This window comes from Delphinapterus leucas, chromosome 1 (genome assembly GCF_059928025.1).
Source record: "Delphinapterus leucas isolate spDelLeu-1000000601 "Yukka" chromosome 1, BTC_Dleu_Yukka2, whole genome shotgun sequence".
Taxonomy (NCBI): domain Eukaryota; kingdom Metazoa; phylum Chordata; class Mammalia; order Artiodactyla; family Monodontidae; genus Delphinapterus; species Delphinapterus leucas.
The window spans coordinates 26,533,697-26,549,939 of NC_143129.1; the positions used below are offsets into that span (position 1 = coordinate 26,533,697).

General features: G+C 38.0%; 2 protein-coding genes across 7 annotated transcripts in view; one reads left to right on the plus strand and one right to left on the minus strand.

Moving 5' to 3' along the window:
- Positions 1–12,604, plus strand: part of MIA3 (MIA SH3 domain ER export factor 3) — a 64,677-nt gene extending 52,073 nt beyond the window's left edge. For all 5 annotated transcript variants that reach the window (XM_022579272.2, XM_022579269.2, XM_089907082.1 and 2 more), the window contains one exon: positions 427–12,604. In XM_022579272.2, coding sequence (XP_022434980.2) covers positions 427–737 — 311 coding nt within the window. In that variant the 3' untranslated portion in view covers positions 738–12,604. The remainder of the gene's footprint in view (positions 1–426) is intronic.
- Positions 3,250–16,243, minus strand: part of AIDA (axin interactor, dorsalization associated) — a 42,378-nt gene continuing 29,384 nt past the window's right edge. The window contains exons 7-10 of one of the 2 annotated variants that reach the window (XM_022579276.3): positions 9,252–9,374; positions 7,152–7,274; positions 5,231–5,348; positions 3,250–5,118 (exon numbers count right to left, since the gene is read on the minus strand). In XM_022579276.3, coding sequence (XP_022434984.1) covers positions 5,022–5,118; positions 5,231–5,348; positions 7,152–7,274; positions 9,252–9,374 — 461 coding nt within the window. In that variant the 3' untranslated portion in view covers positions 3,250–5,021. The remainder of the gene's footprint in view (positions 5,119–5,230; positions 5,349–7,151; positions 7,275–9,251; positions 9,375–16,243) is intronic. The other variant, XM_022579277.3, reaches the window with a different exon arrangement.

Genomic DNA, 16,243 nt, shown 5'->3' on the forward strand with positions numbered 1-16,243 from the left:
TTGATGGCATATGTAGGTCCATGCTGACTACTGAATGAGTTTTTAATTGATACAGTAACAGTGGAATTTCCCTTATCAAAATTTACTAACAGTGAAGCCCTTATTTCATAATCTATTGTCTTAGTATGATATATAGTACTTCTAAGTACAAATCAAGCTCTTGTGAGATAAAGACAGCAGAATTGTGTTGTCGAAAAAACCACAAGCTAGGTAGAGCCACGTTTAAATCCAGCCTGTGTTGCTTCATGGCTGGCTGGCTACAGGCATGTATTAAACTTGCTGAGCCTCAGTTTGCCTCATCTATAAAGTGGGGATGCCACCACCTGACTTCCAGGGGTATGAGGAATTAAAGATTAACATACATGGAATCATCTAAATTTAGATATGTTCATATGTAGTTACATGACTGAATTTTAATTTTTCCAGGTCCTGGTTTGCGTCCACCACTAGGCTTAAGAGAATATGCACCAGGCGTTCCACCAGGAAAACGGGACCTGCCTCTTGACCCTCGAGAATTCTTAGCAGGACACGCACCTTTTAGACCTTTAGGCTCTCTTGGCCCGAGAGAGTACTTTATCCCTGGTACCCGATTACCACCCCCAACCCATGGCCCCCAGGATTATCCACCTTCCTCTGCTGCAAGAGACTCACCGGCTTCCGGCTCCAGAGGTGAGCCCCCGCCTGCCTCTCAGAGCACGAGCCAGGGCTGTTCGCAGGCTTTCAAACAGAGCCCGTAACTGACCTCGGACATTTAGTCTGAGAGAAAGTGGACTGTGCACTGTTCATGACAGTAGAGGATTTTCACTGGCTTCAAAATCCAAAAGTTGATTTTAAAAGGTTTGTTTTTAGAACTAAGCTGCCCTGGCAGTGTGCATTTTTGAGCCAAACAGTTAAAAAATATCATTTCCCCCGCCCCAAAGTAAAAATCACCTTGTAAGCTAGAGCCTCCTTACAACTTTGAAATGTGCAATAAAGAATACCTGTGTTTTAGTTAATGTAGTATATGTAACTGCTAAATGATTTAGGATGTCGTGAAAAATATGAACATTTCCTGTGGAAATGCTATAAGAACATGTATTTCCATTTATTATCCTATTTTTAGTGTACACCAGTTGAATACAGAGCAACCGTATTTATAAGCTTGATTTTTAAAAAATATCTGGTCGCAACGACTGTTACGCTAAAAATGTTTACTAAAAGATCACTAAACTTTTATCTCCCCTCTTGCTGAAGTTCTTTGTAGTAACAGTTCATAAAAATTTGGTTATTAATATTTCCCAAGTGTCTGTTGATTCATTGTTTTCTCACGAGACTTGTACCATTTTGGAAACATGTAAACTCAAGCTCCCAGAACTGAAGATGGTGACCTGGCAGCACACTTTCCTGGCTCACCACTCATGAGTTCAACCTCAAAGTCACCGGGAAGCACCACAACTGATATGTCTTCCTTCTACTTCAGAGAAGTCAGTTCGCCAATTTGGACAGCATTCACGTGCTTTCTGTGGCTCTGCCTGGTTGAGAATGGTTTTCTGAGTATGCGTTTACATGTAGCAAGAATTGTTTGACCTGATATTCTGTTGCTTTTACCGTTCTTGCGTTAGGGTGCATAACAGAAAAATGAAAATGATGTGTCATGACCATAAAAGTAAGAAAATTTCTTTTAAAAAATGCAGAGAGTCTGTTATTTCTCCTATACCTTGCCGCTGACTTTCAAGCAATATGGCGAAAAAGGGCAAAGAGTAGGTAATACGATGAGAAAGAATGATTTAGGATTGTGAGGCTTGTAACATGCCCTAGGTCAGCAACCATGGGCTGAACTCAGTTCTTTTTGTTGACTGATCCTATTCCAAACTTCATATTTGAATACTGGCCCCTCTGTTTAAAAATCAGTAAATCTGAGAATCTAGGATTGCATCATACTTGCTATACCCATTACTTGTACCAGGTCTTTTAAACAATGTTTCTAAGCACTAACTCATCAGACACTTTAAACTATAGTAACTTTATAGTAACTTTGTAGCACATTTCAAGAAGTTTAAGATTTCAATTAAGTCAGAATTATAAAAGGTTGATATTGTTGTTCACGGCTAGATCATACTCTTGCATTCTCTGAAGTTCTGTGATGTAATGATACTACTGAAGTCTGCACCGTGACTTGTCACCATTAGGATATTTAATCCTCTTAGAATACCTTATAAGATAAAGCAAATGCTTCACTGTGAAACAAAATTTTTTCTTTATACTAAACTAAAAGATGCCACTTTAGAAAGATACGGACCGTTGAAAGAAGACAACTCTTCCAAAGTTCATAACGAATACATAAGGAGTTTTTCAGGAAAAGAGAATTCTATCTCTGTGTCCTGTTTATTATCAAGAATAGAAGAAATTTAAGAGGAAAACTCCATAGTTAACAGCATAGGTTATTCTTAACCATGTAAAATAAAAAGATTAAGTCACAAATACAGCTTTTGAGTATATCAGTCTCTTCAGGACGTGAAATAATAGTGAAGTTAAGATAAATTTTTTAAATAGTATTTAAATAGAGATTACACCAGTTAGGAAGATAATACAGTAGCAAAGGTAAATTAAATCTATCTCAACATCAAATCCTGGAGTCTTTCTTTTTTAACCTCTAAAGCCTTTTTGGTGTTTATTCTGTGTTTCATATTGAGTTGTAGAGAACTGCCACCTGTGGCTTAGCCGAGCGGCCCCAGACTTGCCGTCCCTGCCGCCTCTCAGAGACCTCTGTTTGCACCCCTTCGGCAGCCCAGCCCAGGCAAGCTGCCAATTTGGAGAGGGTGTGGGGGGCATCACCCTGAGTCCCATCAGCCCCAACTGGCTTGAAAATTACGTCTGTTTCAGAAGTCATCTCCAGCTAACTGACCGTCTTTCTGGGCTTAGTTGCTAAAGTCATCTCAGTTACGGAGCAGCAGCGTTTCAGCCTGGAAGTCTGCTGTAGTTGTGGTTACTATTCAATGGCTGATCTTTTCATCGAAAAGTAAATAATTTGTGGGATGTGGAGTATTCTGTGTCTACTGCTTCGAGACAGTCGCTCGTTTTGTTATTTCATTCAGGTCTGAATTACAAAGCTAAGCTAATCAGCCGTGTTCGATTTAAGCTTCTTTAACACTGATGAAAGGCATTTGTAGTTCATCTAAGCCATACTTTTGTGAATGACAGCAGATGTGACAAACTATCACCTTGATATACATGTCTTACGGTCTATGAGAAAAGAGAAAGAACAGTGTATCAGTTTTGCTACATTTTAATGGTAGGTTTTTTAAGGGATTATTTTTAGGTCTTGTCAGCAACATCAAACAAAAGGTACTGAGTACTCCACAGGGTACAGAGCGCTGCCAAGCACCTCAGAAAATGTACGTGACATGGAGAACGTGTGGTTCTTGCCCCCTGAGGAGCTTACAGTCTGGGGCGGGCAGGGCACGGGGCTGACAACTCACAGTCTAAGAGTTGAGTGAACAACAAAGTAATTTATTAAGGCAAATTCCTCATCCCCTCAAGCTACTGTGGATGGAATCATCTGGAATTAAACTAATCAAGAGGGAAGCAAGACTAAATTGGGTTGAGAATTCTTCAGGCTCATACAGTTTTTTAACATCCATCATAGTAAACAGAACTGACCTAACAGACAACTGAAAGTGGAGACTAGATCTCTTGAAGTGCAAGGGCTAGAACTTAATTATGGTTACTTATTTTAAAAAGCAAACATACTGAACGGTATTGACTAGGCTTATTACACGAGTTTAAAAGTAGGCCAAGTACTGGCACCGCGTTCCCCTCATGCTAGCATTGGTCATTTAAAATAGTGAATATTAAATATGTGGGCTCCACATCTAACCCACAGAATGCCCACCCCCAATCTTAAATGTTCTGTGTATCAAATATCCACCTTGTGTGTTCTATGAAAGTTTTATTTATGCCCCATTATTAAGTCAAAAGAATGTAAATAGTCAAATTATAAAAAGCTAATGACCTGCAATATTTCCATATGGATGAATGTCAGTATATCTACATAGGAAATAAATGGCAATCCTATCTACCTATATAAAAAAAAAACTAGAATCTCTCCAGATTTGCATACTCATCACTGTAAGAAGAGGTGTGCAGGTTTTAAGGTTTCACAATCAGTTGTCAGAAAAACAGCAGTTATTCCTGCGGTATCTTGTTAGCATCTGACTCAAATTATTTTTAGATTACACGACTTAGAAGACATTATAAACCCACCAAGAATTTGTAATTATTCTGAGATGGTTCCATCACTAACCCCAGAATCACTATCAGAAAGAGTAACGATCTGATGTAGAAAAAAGCTAATCAACATGACTAAAAATATGCTCACTTTCAGAAAAACGATCCGGTCATCTGGAAAAATCACAGCTACCACCTGCGAACACGCCCATATGGGATACTGATTTGGCCAAGGCACACTATTTCTAAGCAGGAGAACCATGAGATCAGGGGGAATCAAGGCCGTCTCTGAGGAGCAGCCTATAAATTTCCAGACTGACCTTGGGCCGCATAATTGGTCCAATTCCTCTCAAAGCAGTTTCATACTGTCCTACCCACATCAACCCAAAGTTTGACATTAACTCAAAAAACCGAAGAGCATATTGGAGCAGAAGTGGACAGGTGTGTAAACTCTAGCACACTCTTATTGCTGTATTAAGTGTGAAGGTGAGCACATTCCACCCACAACAGTGTCGTTCCAGGAAGCAGGGCAGGAATAGTGGCAAATTAGAGAAGAGGCTATTCATTGCACAATCAATAGAAAAGTGAAAATGTTTTAAGATCTACAATAAGCCTGTATCCAGAGGAGTCTTTCACATCAGTGACGTGCTGGACTTTGAATTCTGTGCTACAGCTGTGTAATGGACTCGCTCTGGCCTGCTGGCCTGGGTACGGCTTGCTTCCTGCCTGTTGAAGGGCGAATGTGCTACACAGAGCTAGGATGGTTTCTACTGAGTGGTAAGATTCACAGAAGTTCCAGGGTATTCATGTCAGGATCATTCCTTGTGCAAAGTTTGATGCAGATGAAGATAAAGTGGTTTCTTGGTCAATAACTGCAATTTCTTTCTTTTAAAGTCAGTGGGTTTCTTGTATCTGTAACCACAATAGAAAAACCATTGATAACTGATCTATTCCAAGGTTACGTATTAAGAAGACAGAGTAGTCACCGTTAAATTAGTACTAATTCTGTACGTGCATCACTTACAGTTCTATTACAATTGGCCCAGGTTTAATTTCATCCATCTCCATGAAAGCAAAACATTTGGTGCTGGTAAACCTTTTTTTAGGCTTGTAGTGTTTGAATTCAAAGAAAATAGCTGCACCTAAGGAATTAAAGCAAAGCAGATTAGCCACAGACGGCACATTTCTAGTGTCAATAAATTTTCTTTGATCACCAGAAGCCTATGAACAAGCAACAATTGTCATAATTTTACAAAGTAACCTCTGTCAAACAATCTCTCTGATGATACGACTGACTATGGCTGTCACCCCAAAACTCATCTGTACCTGAATAGAGGGACATGTCTCCGTATCATCCTATTCTACAGAGTAGAGCAAAACTTGAGCCAGAATGGCTCAAGAATGTAAGTAAGTTCATCCACAGGTAGAATTATAAAATATTAAGAATAGAAAATACTAAATACTACCAAAAAAACCCCACAGAAGATACTTGTTAAGTGTTAACATTACTCATAGAAACGCATTAAGTAGAAAAGGCATGTAAAAGAGTTCATCAAAAAATCCAAACTTAGTTTCTCGAAACAAAAACTCAAAAATTCAGTTTTTGGGAGTTTGAAGTTTGGAGTCTGAACAACAGCTGGTTCAGTTTTTAAATGTTAACTGCTTCCTAATACCTTTCTCAGTGTCCAAAGCCCTGTTTTGTTTTTCCTGGAATGACATGTGCTTGTGTGAAGACAGCGCTAAGCAAGACGAGGGCTTAGAGAGCACACCGATCCCACCCCTCCCCCAGTGAACAAGTGGTGATGAAACATGTAGATAGTTTTCTCTCCCCAAAGCCCAACAGATAAGCTCTCTCCCCCTCCCCACAGAGAAAAGCTAAAAACAGAATAATAAATCGCCTCGTCTGTGTAGCCAAGAACAATTAATTTCTAAAGGCAACGAAAGAGACGGAAGGACGTCAGGGTCTCCCTGTTATCTGGCTCCTTATTAACAAAGGCTTAACCAGAGCGGTGCTGGATCTTGCTTTGCTTTTAAAGGCAACTAACATACATCTAATACTTTCACTGATGACAAAACTCACAAGTGACCAGTTTAACAATGTTCAGAAATGTGTGCACAGCCCTGGCACCTGGGTCCAAACGGAGCGCTTCACATGTCAAGGAAGGAAAGAAAAGCCAATCACTTAGGAGACAAAGGGATGTGCGTGAGGGAGAGATGGGCGTATTTATTTATTTATTTGCCGAGCCGCGTGGCTTGTGGGATCTTAGTTCCCCGACCAGGGATCGAATCCGGACCCCAGCAATGAAAGTACCAAGTCCTAAGCACTGGACCGCCAGGGAATTCCAGAGATGGGCATATTTAGCACCTGCTACCAACACACACGAAAGGATTACAATTGTTAGGTTACCGGTGACCTCGGTCCCCAGGTGTATGACCCTGCCATGTCCACAAGAGAGTAGCTTCTCTTCTCCCTTCCACGGCAATAACAGAGGCATTTTATTATTTAAAAACCTCATAGATCTTTAAGATAGCAGATCACATTTCTTAGTCTCTTCAGCTATGGAACCCATCTCCTTGTCATCGTGATTGTGTCTGAGGTCTGAATAAATGTGAAAATAAAGTCACATTTGAAAACAGCATTAAAGTCCAAATATGATACCATCATTTTAAGGAAGTTAAAAGAATTTTATTGCTCATCCGCACCATCTGTAGAGAATACATTTCCTGCACTGCTGGCATGCACAGCTCTATACTTCATGGCATTTATGAGAAAGGACAAAATGTAAAACGAGAATAGCCTAGGAAGACTAACTTAAATGCTTATAAACAAGTATACTCATTAGCATTAGTCTCAGTTAACATGACAGTCACTGTACATAACAGATTCAAAGCTGGAGAATAAAGAGTCACATTCTGAATATAGTTCTACTTTTAGCATCACAAACCTTTGGTTAATTTTTCAACATGCTTCTGGAGCTCAATGTCCACATTAAAATGAACATACGTGTCTTCTTTCCTTGAAGCCACGGGAGTATCCTGCACAGGAGTTAAATCTATGCCATTCAGATCTAGAGAGGAAAAAACAGTTTCTGCTTCGAGCCTTCAAATACAAAGACGTAAAAACTGCAAAGGGTTGTGTTTCCTGAAGAGGCAAAAGCCGAGAGGAGATTCTGAGGCCAATAAAGACCCATGTCTGGGGTGAGCAGGTACCTGAAGGCGGCTGGTTTCCAGGGTCATGTGGAGGGCACGGAGTAGAGAGGGTGGGAGACCCCCATGGATAGGAGGAGGAAGCCGCCTTCCACATCACAAAATTGGATCCTTCCTAGTTAAGAGGTGTCTTCTGATGACACAGGCCAGTACAGTTTTGTGAATTACATTTGGGGACGTAATATACCACAGTGGTGCTCCTACCCGTTTCCCAACCTTGATCGCGTGCATGACACGGAAAGGCCTATAAATCTAACATTATCAGAATTCCCCTGCTGTATTCAAGTCAGAGGACCAAACAATGGACACGACAGCTGCCAAGGAAACCTTTCCATGAATGAACACTTCTTACATATATTACTTAAATTCTGGTTCTATTTGCTATAACATAAGCTGATTTACAATAACCAGATGGCACACTATGTACGGTATACTGCTGTAATCTCTGGAGCCAGGAATCATCCAGTTTGATCTAATTCAACACAGACTCATTTAATGACTACTCAGTGTTCATGTATTATTCAACAGACCCATCTTAGGGACCTTAAAGCAAGAGAGTATGTTGGATTACTTCAGTTCCTAAAGATATTTAAATAAAACATGTTTCAGTTCAACCATATGCAAAGGTAACATAATATCTACATTTCATTTCATTTTTTTGTATTTTACAGTGTTCGTTCCTGAATGAGAGATGTAGTTTTGTGTAGGGTATAAATACTTTCCAGTAGACCATGGATTTGAGAACCAGTAACATCAGAAGTTAAAGTATCACAGCATTAGTGCTATGGATCATGGTCTCTCCATGTTAAAATTTTTGTCTGTGGCCAAAATCCTTTTTCTTTTATTTGGTACTAATGAACCCATGGGTCTGAATATTTCTATGATCGGTAAAAGTTCCCTCCATTTAATTTCAGTCCACACCTGTTTGATTTGTCTCAGACTGCAGGTTTATTAACTGTAGACTGGATTAACTGTGCAGTTATTTCTGAATAATAGTATGACAACTTCATCTTCAATCACCCAATAATTACTTTTAAAAGACTGTTGAGTGCTTTACAAATAAAGTGCTGTATAAAATGCTTGGCAACGACAAAACAATTCAATCACTGTGGCTTCCCTCTTAAACCAATGACCAAAAAAGTTGTTTTCAAGGAAAAAAATGGTTTGCCATTGGACAGAAAAAATCAAATCCTAAGAGTAATCATGCTTAATAATGACGGTAACATAGTTAAGTATAAGAAATACATCACTCGTCTAATGTCCCGCAGGATTATGTTCAGGGCGTGGATGTTTATGGACACGTCCTATTTCCCTGTCTCCACTCATGACTAATTGAAGGCCTGATTCTCATCCACCTCTGCACAGCTGTCCTATGTACAAACCTCTCTTGGACAGGAACGAGAGGACCTGAAGTGGAGGCGTGGGAAAACAGAAGAACACTGGGCTTTGCAAAGAAAACCACACACCCTTGGAAGGTGGGGGACATTTTTTAAACCTGTTTTCTGAAGGATGCATCTGCTGTTAAAGACAGCGTGTCTGTCTAGTCAGCACCCTTGACAGAATTTTAAGAATAAAAAGATATACACAAAGAAAAAGCTAAAAGCAAATATGAGTGTAAGTTATGGATAGGGAAGTATTTTTAGTAAATCTCTCAGAAACGTTTGGTGAAGGAATGATGACCACCTCTTCCCAGGGATTTCACCTCACTGCAAAATCAACTAAAATAAGTTGTCACAGATATAAAACATCCCCTCCCTCTCCCCACCAAAAAAGTTCCAAATGAGAAGCAACATTATAAAATTCCCCAGAGGGAAGGTAGATTATACATAGTTATTTACCTTTTACACTAACTGTGATATAGGGATCAATGCATTGCCCAGCATCTTTCAGGCCAATTTTCTCAATTCTGATAGTGAGTAATGTCATTCCTGGTTCTGATGGCAACCTTGGTAATAAAGTACCTGGCAACGGAGAAATAGCAATAAAAATGAGCTCCACCAATAATTTCAAAGTAAATATTTTAACAACATAGAGAAGATACAGATTTGCTCTTAACTGGCTTAGTAACTAGCCAGGCATCATTTTGGTTTCCAAAACTTACAGACACTTGATGTTACTCTTCTCACACAAATGCTTAATTAGACACGAGATACATCTACACCTCCATACTTCATATTCAACACTAAAGCATAAATTACTAACTCAAGTTTGTTAAAATTCCAAGCCAGGAAGCCCAATTACAAATTACCACGTAATTGAGAATGTACATAATATATATGCTTCACATTTACTCCTATATAATATACTCCATATCTCAACATGAAGGACACAAAAAGCTTTATAAACATTTGTTACGTATTCCTAAAGTTTGAAAAATTTAATACCAGAATCAATAAATCTTTCAGCTACTATTAATCTGAAATATTAATCAGGAAATAATGTATAACTTAATATTTATATATTTAATTGAATAACTTTACAGTGTAATTTCCCACTCCTTTCTTCATCCTATTCTGTATGATCTATCCTCTCAGAAATCAGTCCTACTGAGAATGCCACATAAAACCACAAGAGTAATTGTATGTTTGAAATCTTTTCCATAGATCAATTAAATTTTTTAAAACTGAAAAACCACCCAGAACCACACAAGAGCATTCCCCACCAAGAAAATGACGTGAAGAAAGAGATCGACTGTAGTTTGTTCATTTATTTCAAATAATCGATGAAGAACAGATGCAAACAAAAGTTGATTTTAATTTAATATGTATATAGTACCACAACTTACAGAATCTAACATTTATAAAGGGCTTTGGTTGACACTCTTCAAGTTTCTATCCAACAATGTGTTATTCTACTTTTAATGAGGAAGTATTTGAAGTACATGAATCAATCAACTTACCATGTTCAAAATATATTATCAATACATTTGACTGCAAATGTGCTTGAGGGAATTTTAGGGGGCAATGAAAATGTTCTCAAATTGGATCACACTGAATAGATGCACAACACTATAGATTTATCAAAAGTGATTGAATTGTACACTTAGAATGAGTGAATTTTATGACATGAAAATTACTATAGAAATCCAAGAGTTCTTAACTGGTGATACCTGTTAAAAATTTTTTTTGACTAATGACAAGGCAGAAGTATAAAAAGCAGAAAAACCAAAATGGGACATTCAAAGCAGTATTTAATACTGTTCCACATTACTTTTTCACATGAAATATTTTGCCACATTTCAACACATTTTCAATTTTCACAAGTTTTCTTACATTAAAGATAAAAGGTCTTTACTGCACCCACTGTCTATTCTTTAAAAAAAATTTAAATTGCGAATCTAACACATATTCAGAAAAGCAAATAAAACAAGTGTACAGCTTAATGAAATGCCGGAGAGCAAGCATCCATGTAACCAACAATGAGGTCAAAAAATAAAGCATGACCTCAGGAGTTCCCTTCTATCCCCACCCAATGCTCTTCTGAATTCCTCCTCACTACCCTGCCTTTTAAAATCACTACTAAAAAGCATCCCTGTATAATTGTTTTGCCTGCTTTTGAACTTGAGATTTATCCAATTGTTGTCAGTTGCTGTAATTTGTTCATTTTTATGATTTTCCAGAATTAGTATAGTATAGAGGTTGTACAAATATACCAGTTTTTGTATCCATTCTTCTGTTGACAGGCATTTGAGTTGCTTCAAGTTTTTGGAAATTGTTAACAAAGCTGCTGCAAACATTCTTGGATACATGCTCTGCTCCACCTAAGCACACATTCCCCAAGGGAGGACTTACTGAGTCACATGATATAGCACCTTCATGTTTGCTATGTAATTACGAACTATTTTCCACAGTGGTCGTGTCAGTTTCTGCTCCTAGTACAATCTCCATTGTTCCACATCCTCACTAGCCCTTGGGAGTTGTCAGATTCTTCTTTTTGGCCAATTTAGGTGTAGAGAAATACCAATCTAGTCTTAAGCTCATTTTGCCAATGATTAATGAGTTGAGCACCTTTTCATTTAAAAATAAGCATTTGTATTTCCCTTTTCCTAAAGTATCTATTCAATTATTTTGCCCACTTTACTACTGAAATGCTCACCTTTTAAAAATATATACTATTTATTTTGGCTGCGCTGGGTCTTAGTTGCAACATGCAGAATTCTTAGTTGTGGCATGCATGCAGGATCTAGTTCCCTGACCAGGGATCAAACCCGGGGCCCCTGAATTGGGAGCATGGAGTTTCACCCACTGGACCAGCAGGGAAGTCCCTGAAATGTTCACCTTTTTCTTAATGATTTGTAGGAGTCCTCTAATATTTTGACATAAGCTTTTTGTTGGATACATGTTTTACAAATAATTTCTCAGTGGCTTTCCTTTTTTAAAAAAAAACTGTATAGTGAAGGGTAACATATTAAAATGTGTACGAATTCTAGGCACAGCTTAATGAATTTTCACAAAGTGAACACACCTGTGTGACTAGCACCATATCCAGGAAAGAAAGATATTACCAGCATACTAGGAGCTTGACTTGTGCCCCCAAATCACTCTCTCTCCCAAGAGATAACAGCTATTCTTGACTTTTAATACCAAGATCAGTCTTTGCATGTTTAGAATGCCTTTTCTGTTTATGGTGTCTTCCGATTATGGTAAAGTCTTAAGGTTAACGTATGCAAATTTCTCAATCTCTAAATTCCTTTAGAGTCAGTGCTTTCTGTGTCCTATTCAAGAAATCTTTCCCCACTCCAAGGTCATGAAGGTATTCTTATAAGAGCTTTTTTGTTTTGCCATTCACATTTCATTCTATAATCCACACAGAATTAATTTTTGGCTATGGTGTGTGGTAGGAGCCCAATCCCATTCTAATCCACATGGACACTCAATTGTCCCAGCACTACTTACTTATTAGACTGTCATCTCACCCATGTATCTGCAGTGGCATTTTGATCATAAATCAAGTGTGGGTCTCTTTCCGGGCTCCCCATTCTCTCACTGGACTATTTCTTACCCTTGCACCACTACCGTTAAGTGTCTTACTATAATTTTACAAAAAGTCTTGACATTCGGTAAAGCAAATTCTCCCGCCTTGACATTATTCTTCAAGAGTCTTAACTACTTTTAGCCCTTTGCATTTCCATGTAAATTATAACACAACAGCTGTCAAGTTCTTAAAAAAAAAAACAAAAAAAACCACAAAACATCAAATAACAAAAACACTGTTGGGACTGCAGTGAAGTTCAGATCAATTTTAGAAACAGTCACATCTTTACATATTGCTTCTTCCAACCCATGAACTGGAATGTATTTCTCCATTTATTTAAGACTTCTTAATTTCTCTCAATAAAGTTCTACTGCTTTCTTCACATGGGTCTTATACTTCTCATTGGATTTATGAAACTATATTGATATTTTCTGATATTATTATAAATGTTATTTCATTTTCTAAGCAACTGTTGATTGTTTATAAAGATAAAATCAATTCTTTTTTGGTACATAATTTTTAAAAAATCAAGGTACAATTCACATACAACATTATATTAGTTTCAAGTATACAACATAATGATTTGATATTTGTATATTGCAAAATGATCACAATAAGCCTATAGAATCAATTCTTATGTACAGATTTTACATCCAGGAACCATGCTAAACTCTCTTACTATCTCTTTTTTTTTTTTAATTTAATTTTTATTTACTTTTGGCTGCATTGGGTCTTCGTTGCTGTGCGCAGACTTTCTCTAGTTGTGGCGAGTGGGGGCTACTCTTCGTTGCGGTGCGCAGGCTTCTCATTGCAGTGGCTTCGCTTGTTGCAGAGCACAGGCTCTAGGCGTGCGGGCTTCAGTAGTTGTGGCTCGCGGGCTCTAGAGTGCAGGCTCGGTAGTTGTGGCCCACGGGCTTGGCTGCTCTGCGGCATGTGGGATCTTCCCGGACCAGGGCTCAAACCCGTGTCCCCTGAATTGGCAGGTGGATTCTTAACCACTGGACCACCAGGAAGCCCCTCTCTTACTATTTCTAATTATTTACCTATAGGCGCTTTTGCATGTTCTACACACATATTCATAAAATCTACAAATAATTTTTATCTTTTACTTCTGTTTTTGGTCCTAGTGCACTGATGAAAAGAGGTCACAGTAGGCACTATGTCTTGTTATTGATCTGAAAAGGAATGCTTCAAGTATGATTTTGGCTCAAAGCATCCCTTAGAGAACACCCAGAGAACTGTTCTGTTCTCAGTCTGCTAGAATTTTTAAAAATCAGGAAGAGATTTAGAATTTAAACCTTTCTGCATCTATTCAGAGGATTATGAGATTTTCCTCCTTAATCTGCTAATGTGAATTGCCTTGATATATTTTACTTATTGAACAATATGTTCTGAAAAATCATCAGTTCGTGGAGATTTTCCTGATTATTATCTATAGCATTCTACAGTATTATTCAGCTAACCTACATATGACAGGTTGTTTCTAATATTTTATTATTACAGATTACACCATAATAAACAACCTGGCGCATATGCAAATATTTTCTTCATATTCTTAGAGGTGTATCCTGAGAATAAATTCCTAGAAGTGAGATTGCTGGGCCTAAGAGTAAATGTGTACTTCTGATGTTATTGTTAAATATTGCTGAATTCCCCTCCAAAGGGACTGTACTATTTTGTATTCCTACCAGTGATGAATGAGCATCTGTCACAGCCTAAGCAACAGTAGTTTTAATTTGCATGTCTCTTATTATAAGTTGAGTATCTTTTCATATGTTTAAGGGCTATTTGTACATCTTTGTGTGTCTGTATGTACGTGTGTACTGTCTGTTCATGTCTTTTGCCCAGTCTTTTAATGTGCTTGTTGGTTTTTGTTGTTGCAACTTAAAATTTTTATTTATATGTTAAGGATGTCAGCCCCTTGTCTTTTTTACTTTGACTGTGGCTTTCTTTCTTTGACAGTCAAAAGGTAATTTCTTATCCAATATTCAAAGTCAATGATATGAGACTATGTTTTTCCCAAGTGAACATTAAAACTGGTTTCTACCTTTGGATGAATCAGTTCATAATCTATAACTGTCTAGCTCTTTTAGTTGAAATGAATGAATGGGATGACATTTCTTTCCTCATTACCAACAAACCTTTTTGCCTCAGACCACACTAAAATCTAATCTAACCACTAAATATATTTCTAACAATTCAATATAAAGGCAGTGATTTCAAGCTGCAAGTTAATTTATTCAGCTTCATTATTCTATAATTCAAGGTAGTATGAAAACATTCCATCATGAAGGTTCAGTTTCACCCTCATTACACCTATTAAAGAGCATCTGCAAGCTGACAATAAAATGAAGACGACAAATGATATAAAAAGGTGAATATTCAAGGTATTTCATGATGGTTTCCAATGTGCTCTCTCCCTGTATGACCAACTCCTACACACTCGGAGTCTCAGTTCAGGCTAGATTCCCTGTGCTGAACTCCCTTAGCCTTCTTTTTTTTTGCTTATCCATAACACACTGTGCACATCTCTAACCATAATTATGTACTGTTGGCTTTGTCTTGTTGACTACATAGTAAGCTTCTTGAAAGACAAATCTGGGTAACCACTCATTTTTTTTATTGTTTGGCATTAGTAATAAACAGATCCTTTTTGAGTTAATGTACTGTTGAATAAATAAATGAATTTCACAGCTCTAAAGGTTATATTATGTTCTAGTAAACAAATGGCTAGATAATATATATATTATATATGTATCGATGCACTGTCTTATATGACATGTGCGTGAAAGAAGATAAAATACTAGCATAATACCATACACCTGCAGCTCCTGGGTTAGATGAGAAAGGTAGCATGTTTATGTATCAAAGGTAAAACCATATGATAATCAGAAATCAAAGCACTACATTAAAAGAAGGTTTCTAAATGAACAATTAAAATATTCAACTATATAAAGTAACAGGAGAACAAGCAACTACACTTGTAAAACTTGAAGACTATAATCAGGATAAGAAAAGAAATGATCATACATGATCTGGTATAGGCTAAGCTTTTCCAGCTAGAATAATCTGCTATTAAATCTAGAGCAAGGATCAAAAATAACAAATGTTCTTCTATGTGGTAGCACTGCATCAACAACAGATAATCAATGCTTACAGAACACTTAACTACGTGCCAGGCAATGTTCTAACTTTGTATGTGTCAACTCATTTAATCCTCACAATAATTCTATGATATAGGTGTTAATGTCAGTCCCATTTAGTTAGCAGAAGGTGAAAACTGGGGCACAGAAAAGTTAGGTAACTTGTCCATTATCACACAGCAGTCTGACCCTAGAGTCCATGCTTCTAACTGCCATGTCCCATTTGCCACTTTTGTAATTTAATTGTCCACAAAGCCTAAAAAGGACCTGCAGGATAATCTGCGTCTCAAGGTCCTTAACGTAAGTCCCCTTGCCATGTAACATACATGCTCACAGGCTCTGGGGATTGGAATATGGATGTCTTCGGGGAGCCATACAGGTAACTGCCTAAACCAGGATTTCTCAACCAGGTTTCCGCAGAATCCTAGGGGTGTGCTGGAGCTGTGGCTAGGAGCTCCACAAAAGAGGGTGATTAAGAAGGAATAAACGCCACCTGAACTTTGTGCACTGAGCAATGCGTGTTCACTGTGAGGGACAGAGACTGGGCAGTCCCTACAGCAACTCTATTATTGGTCTTTGAGCCTCATATGGCAATGGGCAGTAGGACCACGTTCATCTGGTTGGATCCATTTTTAGTTTTTCATGCGAGAAAGGGGCAGCCACTGGCAGCTGGTAAGCTCTACAGTGCATGGAGGAAGGCCGCCCGGTGCTGT